Genomic DNA, 8,456 nt, shown 5'->3' on the forward strand with positions numbered 1-8,456 from the left:
GAGTGATGTTGGAAAGGAGCCCCCCGCTCCTGTTACTGTTCTGTGAGGGGCAGGCAGGCCCCCAAGTCTGGGAGAGGAAGGGGGGATGATTAGGACAAATTCAAATGTCAAAACCATGGCATATCTTTAAAGTACTAACCAGTGTGCCCCATCTCACCTTAGCTCGGCAGAGGACTGAGGCATTAACTCATTTCCACATGGCAGAGAGCTGATTGCCTCCATGTTACACTTGGGCAGGTATGGGGATATGTAAATTCTCAATGCAGGAGGATTTAAACCCCGTACTGCCCATTAGAGAAGAGAAACGAACTTTGCTAGGGCCGAGATGTAGAACATCTGTTTCCGTGGAAGGTCATTTTCTGTTTCCTAGCTGTGGAGTGAGATTTTCAAAGTGACCTAAAAGTATAAGGTGTATCTACTCCTCTGTGACTGCTGTTATTAGAGCGTAAATATAACTCCAAGTCCCACTGGCTTTTGACCAGACTTTTAGCTCCCCAGTTTTCAAGTGACTTCCAGAAACGGAACATTATCTCCTAAATTACAAAGGCACTTTTACAAATGTGTCCCTTGATGGTGGCACTGCTGCTGTCCTGTGTGGTGTACAGAAGTAGCAGAACAAGGCTGTAATGGATATTGTCTTTCCAACCACTTACTTTTGGTAAGCAGTAGTGGGCATTGGCTCAAAATCTGAATAGGCAATGTGATTATCCAGAGAAATCCAGTCCTGTTCAACCTGTGTTCACTGCTACTGAGCCACAGAGATGCTGTATGGGATCGCATCTGCCTGTGCCATGTTTCCTTGTGACTATTATCACACATCCTATTGTACAGCAGTAGCCTCCAGGAGACTCCCTCGCCAGCCAGAGCTCCTTTGTGTTAGATGCTGCACTGCCGCGGAGTGAACGGACGATGTCCTGAAGAGCCCATATGCTAAGTGATTTCTCTGCTGTGTGTTTACAGCAGTTTAGATTCACAGCTTCTAGCTCTAAGTCAGTCTAGCAACAAGGGCTAACATTGCCCATTAGCGGTGTCTGCAGCACAGTACTATACAGATGAAGCCCTAGCCATGCTAGCAGTCGCAGCAAGCTGTTTATCTCCTCTCCTTTCCTCTGCTGTCTGTGCGGTTGAGCACTCACCTCCTCACAGCATCTCACTTAATGAGGAGAAATGACCAGCACGAGCAGCGTACACAGCCCAAATGAGACCAGTGCATGATACGGACACACATCCCGTCCCAGCTTGCTCCCATGGGAAAAAAGCTTCTACCCCCCTCTTCCTCTTTCCCCAGCCCTTCTTGTTGCCTCCCAGTCTGAATACGCCATAGTTACTTTTTCATGCTGTCACCGCCAGGTGCGGAGCTGGGAAGCATAAGCCATCTGCAGCTGACAGCAGGCAGCCCCCGTGGGATAAGCCAGTAATGAATACTGCTCGGGTGCCGAGGGTCTAGAGGCAGGAATCCGGCTGACTGCCGCTGAAGGGATTGAAACAAGTCACAGAAATATCCCAGCTTCGTCAGGAAGGAAAGGCTGTATAATTTGCAGCTGGAGATGAATGCGATTATTTGCCATGCAAATGGATTTTGCCAGCTCAAAGTGGCCTTCATCAGCAGAGATTGTTGTATTTGACATTATCCGGTTACTTTTGTTTAATGCCTCTGCCTTTTCTGAGCGCTTCCTTCCCTAAGCACACATCATCCAGACTAATTAGAGACAGGTATTTTTTTCCTCTTCCCCATCAGTCTGAAGACATGTGAGCTGAATCCATAGCTGCCTCCCTCTCCAATCCCTCTCCAAATCTGAAACGAAAGGTAAATATGTTTGTGCTGACAGTCGGCGCTCTGAGTATTCTCCACAGATGGTAAGCATGGTGGTGACATTTATCTCCTCTAAGTTCAGCTCCTTAAAATTTTACTGTCTGGTCCAATCTAGTGATCCCAGTTCCTTCAAAACTCATTAGAGAGGGAGGTCACCAGAGAGACCTCCTCCCCACCTGAGATAGATGGGGTGAATCACACCTGCAGGTCCCCCCGTTCATCCCCGTTCATCTCATGGGTTGTTTGGTGAGTACATCTCTCCTGGAGAGTTGAAGGTAGGGTAGAAGAACAGTGACCATCTTCCAGCCTTTCCATGGGATCTAGCACTCCCACAACAAACCTGTGAGCCCCCCCCCCCCCTGTCTGGCAGTGAGGGGGAGGCATAACAAGAAATTAATCTGGAATTAGGGACCATCAGTCTGGTCGGCAATGTTGCTGCAGTTGCCAGCTAAGGAGGAGGTTTGCATGAGACACTGAAGGAGAGGGTAACAAGCATATGGCTGATAGTTGGAAACCAGGCTGTAGACCTGAAGAAATCTTTCCATAACTGTCTTTCCTTTTAAAATGTGGGTGGTTAGGAAAATAATTTGTAAACTCTCTGTAGTATCACCTTGGAGATAGGTCCTGTAGACTATCTGGAGAGAACTTTAGGGGTGGATCCTTCAAAGTCATTCACTGCGCTTGAGTTTATGGTAAGATGGACTTTGCTGTCTTGACTCCGAAATGCCCATGGAAGAAGTAAGCAAGGGGGGGGGCAGAGGCTGCGCTCCAAATGATGGAACCCCAACCCAGTTCTAACCACAGAAGTTGGTCTGTGATCAGTCTCCAGGACTGTGGGACTGAGAGCATGTGTGGTGGGATGACTTTTACGTCCACACATGAAAATGTGTGCTTTCTGCTCTGCCCTGGGTGCTGTGAATGCAGGTGTGGGAGTCCTGTCACCGTGCAGTTGATGCCTGCTTTCTGCTAGGAAGTGATCTCAAAAAGTTTTGACTACAAAGGTTCCAGGGTGGGTTGATCTAAGTGGGGAGATTACCCCATGTTTGGGGGAGCAGCTCCCATTGCATTGCCAGTGTTTAAAACCAGACTGGACAAACTAGAAGTGTGTAATCCTGGTAAGTCTTGCAGCTGGTGAGCTATGTGGGTTCAGTCTCTTTCCAGCACTAATTTTGGTGATTAGCAATACAGGATTTTTCCCTCACTGGAGCAACAGAGCATGCAGGTTTGTTTGTCAAGTTGTGTTAACTCACAGTAAATCATAGCAGCTGGACCCAAGGCTTCACACAGACCCAGGCATGGCATGGTACATGCTGACATGAGCTAGTCCAGTGCCGTTAGCGGGAATGAGGTATCTCCATTACCGTCTGATAAACCGTATTTCTGGGGAGTGACTTAGGTCAGCAGAAAGGCCACATTAAGACTTGGACTCCTACAAAGAAATGAGCAGTGTTTCTCATGGCCAAGTCCTCCCTATTCAGTCTGGCTTTCTAAAACAGCATCGTAAGTTTTCTTCTGTCTGGAACAGTGCTCTGCATTCAGAGAAGGAGTGTATAAATAATTAAGGCAGAACGCATCATTTCTGACCACTCTAAAATTATCTTTTACTCCCAAAAAATGGTTTGAAAAGATTTTAATAAAAACTAATGCTTGTTTGACTTATTTATCTCCATAGTTAACCAATGGTTACAGATAATTGGCTATTTGATTGCAGCAAGTGCAAGACACTTAGATTTTAAGGCATTATTATGAATATCTTGTCTAGCCCTCTGCTGAGTACAAACCAGAAAATGTCAGTAGGCAAATTATTCATTAAGGCTGTAGCTCCTCTCTGAGCTTCAGTATGTCTTTTAGAAAAATGTTGAGTTTTGATTTTTAAACTTCAGGCAATGGAAATATGGTCTATATATCTTATCTGGTTCCACGCTGGTGCTCCTTCTCATTGTAGGTACATTCCATAAAACAGACCTCACCAGAGCTATTGTTCTGATGGGCATTGTCCTGGCCAGCTGAACCTTCCTGGTAGTTGTCTCCACATTTTATTATTAACGTTATTATATACACTAAAATGAATTGAAAATCAACAGATTTGTTCTGTTTCTTGAGTGTTTTTTGTTTTTCTTTTCACTGTGATTTTTTTTCTTCATCTAATTACATTGACACCTTGAAAAACAGATTAAGAACTGAGACAAACCCTTGGCTTCCCTGGAAGTGGCTGGAGAATGTGACTTCGGGTGAATGCCTGGGTAGATGATGGGCCTGCAAGAGCAAGCTGCATCTTTTAGACCCTCACACCCCTCCTGTCTGACTCTCCCCTCTGTGCACAGGTCTCTCTCCGGCCGCATAGTCGGTGGCGTCTGGTGGTTCTTCACCTTGATCATCATATCCTCCTACACAGCTAACCTGGCTGCCTTCCTCACGGTGGAAAGGATGGTTTCTCCCATTGAGAGTGCCGAGGACTTGGCCAAGCAGACGGAAATCGCCTATGGGACCCTGGAAGCTGGTTCCACTAAAGAGTTTTTTAGGGTAAACAGGAAATTTTAATGCAACCATTTTGCTTAGCCCCTTGTTTGGCAAGTCTTCCAGGAATGTCCTCTCTCACCGCAGCGCAGGTCTGTTTTTTCTCTTGCTTACCCTTACCATGTTAGGACCTTCTGAGTTGCCCTTAGGACAGCAAAAATCAGTTTCCCCATGGCAGCTCAGAAGGCTGGCAGTGTCTATAGCACATGATATTCTGCGACTGTAAATGAAAATGTGTAATATCCATGTGCTCCCCAACATTACAGATATCTCCTGACTTCCAGCTTGGTTTGCCCTTGGTTTTGTCAGTAAAACCACTTACCATACACAAATATCCTACCCCTCCCATGGCTAGGCAATGATCTGGGCCCTGGTGCAGGAAATGGCCAGAGGATCATTAACATCCCGTTACCTTGTTTGTCTTCCTTGTCCCATCCGGTATGTGGTAAGTGTTCAGTCACACCTGGAAATCTGAGCTGGCACTCAAACCTCTGTTAACACCTCTGTTGGGTTTCTGCTGTCCTATGCAGCGATCCAAAATAGCAGTGTTTGAGAAGATGTGGACATACATGAAGTCAGCCGAACCCTCTGTTTTTGTGAGGACGACGGAAGAGGGAATGATCCGGGTTAGGAAGTCGAAAGGGAAGTATGCCTACCTCTTGGAGTCCACCATGAACGAGTACATTGAGCAGCGGAAGCCCTGTGACACCATGAAGGTGGGAGGTAACTTGGACTCCAAAGGCTATGGCATTGCAACGCCAAAGGGGTCTGCACTGAGGTAAGTAGCTTGGATTTGCTTTCCTTTGCCAGCCCACCCAGCAAATCAATGTATGCACACAGTTCAATCTCCATTGCCATGTTAATCACAAAAGCTTTGGGCAAGGAGGTGGGGGAGGTGGAGGGAAGGGTGTACGAACACTCAGCGTGATGTGCAGGGAAGTAAAATATCCAGCTCCCACTGAGCAGCAATGGGAGCATCTAGTCATACGAGCCCTGCATTTAGAAACTGGATCTTGACTGATCCACTTAATATGAATGTTTCTGTTGTATTAGGTGATGGCAGGGGGGCTGCTGTGGTGTACCCATTGGTTTCACAGAGCATTATCTGGAAGGGGTGCTCATCCTGTGCCATGTGAAATGCACAGCTTTGCAGAGTATGGTATTACCCTGGCTTGGATCCATCCTTGCAGAGGGAGCTCTGATGGGGAAAACATTTTGGTGTTTCCTAAGAGGAATTGCTACTTGGGAAGGGTGGGAAGCCAGCTTTGAGAAAGTCCTGCAAAAGGTGCACATTTTCATTCACCAAATAATTGTCAGATTTTGGCAAGCACCAAATTTAAGGTAAATCCAAAGGGCACAAACCCTGCATTTCTGCGCCCAGACCTGCAGCTGTCACATGCCTTTGCCAATTGTCAGGTAAACTATCTTCAGAGACCTTCCTTTAAAAAGAACACCGAAAAAGTACATACCCAGACCTGAGTTAATAACAGAGCTTGGGCACTGCACTCAGCCATACTCCTTCCAGACACGAGCTGGCCACCTGCAAAGTGCATCATGCAAATTTACCTGCTCACAGCAGCGTTACCACAGTCTGCAAACTTGCATGGGATCCGAGTTGCACCAGTGGTGTGGTATGGTTCCTTTCAGCAGTGGCCATGCAAATTCTTCATGTTACACTCATGAAGAATAATAATTCTAAGTACTCTGTTTGATGGGCCAGCTGAATTAATTATTTATTAAACATATTTTGACCAAAATATTTTGACCAGAGTAGTATGTGTGGCCTTATACTTGACTGCTGATATAACCTAATGCAGAGACATGGTCTCTGGAGTACTAACAACTAGTTGAGCCTTTGCTGATGAATTTAGCTGGTCACACAGCTCCTGAGCCAAGACTAACCCAAAGAATCAAAGCCATAACAACTGGTAGTGGATTAGGCCCAAGGATTTTGGCACCTACATTTATTAAGTCAGATCAAATTAGATTCAGCACTTCATATATCAGCAGTTGCTGTAGGTAACTTTAGAGAAGCTCATGAATGCAATGCAGGTGGTCCAGAAGGCAACTCCTGCATCCAGTGTGGTTCAGGCTCTGAAGTGCCTTGGGGCCCTCCAAAGAAGGTGGATTTTTTCTCACAGCTTTGAGATGTTTTCCAGCACACTCACACCATTGTTTGTTTTCTGTCTTGCAAATATGGAAATTAGGATGCAGGTCTGATTCTATTTATTTATTTTTTTAACAGCAATCTTGTATCCTAATTTTTGTATTATAAAAACAAACAAACTGGAACATCCTACCTGTCTTGTAATTTGTTGGCATGTGAAGAAGCCATTTATCATACTTCTAAGAGAAATAAGAAAAAAAAAAAAGAAAGAAAAGCGCATCAATCATTATAATTTTGCAGCTCCAAACATCCCTCTGCTAGGCATGATTCCAAAAATTCCTAACATTTCTTTTTATTTCCTCTTTTTCATCCCAACTGCATGTAGAACGAATTTCTTATGGGCCTAATGGCAAAGGAGGAATGCTTTATTTCCCATTCTATGGTGTTTCTTTGGAACAGTTGCTGTCAATTTTTGTCCCATCATGTTTGTTTTGTTCCTGTTGTTTTAAATGTTTTAATCCTAATAGTTCCCTACAGTCTTCATGTAGTGTCTGTTATCCCTTTGGCGTTTTGCACGTGAGAGATTGCCCTGAGCAAGGTGACATTCATGAGGCATCTGTATAGCACAGTCAGCACGTCTCCTTTTCAGGCTTCATCTTCACTCACATCTATCCACAGAGTAAAAGCTCTGAGCCTGGTTTGGAGTTATACGTGAGCCAGGCCTAACTTACAAATTGGGTTTGTTCTAGAAGCACGTCTGGATTTTGTTTTTTTGCTGCGACATTTTACTTTTGAAGAGAGGCAGGTTTTCCTCATTTTGTTATAGATGATTAGGAAAGGATCCTAGAGAGATGCTAAATGAGAGTTCATCTTTGTTTTTCTTGCTTCTACTTGAGATCAAAATGCCAGGATATTGCCACTGATGAGTGAAAAGAAGGTTGAAAATCCAGAAGTAATTATAGGTGTTGTAGCAGGTACAAACATCCCTCCCAGGCCATCAGTTAATTCCCTTGGACTGCTAAAAGAGCTTGTTTCCTCCTAGGTGAATCTGGCCTCGAATATCTTTTGGTTTTGACATGTTACAGTGTAGATGCGTTTAGGCATGGCTGAGAGAGGCAGTGATGGGAGGGTAGAAGTTACACCTTGCAACAGCAGCTTGTTCAAGGTGTGGTCATGTCTCACATGAGATGGTCATGCAGCTGCAAAACCCAACCATTTACCTGGCAGGAGCTCTTCTCCTTGCTTGGCCAAAAAGCCAAGTCGTCCAAAACAGAGGAAAGACAACCCAAGAAACCCCATGTGAGACTCAAAGAATTGGAAGGAGATGGAGATCTGGGAGGGCAAGTTCTCCAGAGCAGCCAGCCTGACAGCAAACTTCTCTAGAAATCCCATGAATGTGAGTTGGTTTCCCTAGGGCTTGGGAACAAATACAAAATGTTCCCTGTTAAAAACTCACCTCCTTCCAGGACCCCAGACCTCTAAGTCTTTCCTCAAAATACTCTCAAGATGAAGTACTGCATGTTCTGTGTACTCCCCATGAACTGAAGAGAGGGATGGTTATATGAAATGAAGCCCCTCAGGAAAGATAATACACCGTGCTTAGCGCATGGCCCCAAAGATCATATGGCTGATACTGTGTTCAGGGAAACTGTAATGCATTTACTTTGTTAACAACTTGTACCCGCATAAAAGCTGCAATGTATTTTGGCTCATTAGTTAACTAATCTTTTGCAGATGGTTCAGACATTAGAATGCTAATTAACCTGTATTCTGTTTTAGAAGACAGAAATAATTGTGATTTACTCAGTGTCAGTCTTTCTCGAGCTACACTCACATGTTTTCATTGGCTTAAAATGCATCCAAAGTTAGACCACAATACTGTTACAGTAAAAAAGGAAAAAATATTCAATTCTATACCTTTGCCTTCTCTTGGACTGGTAGCGAGTTTGACTACATCTGGATTTTGCTTTTTGAAGGCTGGATTCTGCCTGAAGGAGGCTCCCAGTCCTTGTGAAGGCT

The 8,456-nt window shown here is 44.8% G+C and overlaps 1 protein-coding gene across 7 annotated transcripts in view; it reads left to right on the plus strand.

The window, feature by feature from the left end:
- The window catches only part of GRIA1 (glutamate ionotropic receptor AMPA type subunit 1), a 187,694-nt gene that overhangs the window by 164,752 nt on the left and 14,486 nt on the right, over positions 1 to 8,456 (plus strand). For all 7 annotated transcript variants that reach the window (XR_010834958.1, XM_013176000.3, XM_067005527.1 and 4 more), the window contains 2 exons: positions 4,138 to 4,336; positions 4,861 to 5,108. Coding sequence is in view for 6 of the 7 variants with exons in the window: in XM_013176000.3 (XP_013031454.3) it covers positions 4,138 to 4,336; positions 4,861 to 5,108 (447 nt within the window). In the remaining variant the exon portion in view is untranslated. The remainder of the gene's footprint in view (positions 1 to 4,137; positions 4,337 to 4,860; positions 5,109 to 8,456) is intronic.

This window comes from Anser cygnoides, chromosome 14 (assembly GCF_040182565.1).
Source record: "Anser cygnoides isolate HZ-2024a breed goose chromosome 14, Taihu_goose_T2T_genome, whole genome shotgun sequence".
Taxonomy (NCBI): Eukaryota; Metazoa; Chordata; class Aves; order Anseriformes; family Anatidae; genus Anser; species Anser cygnoides.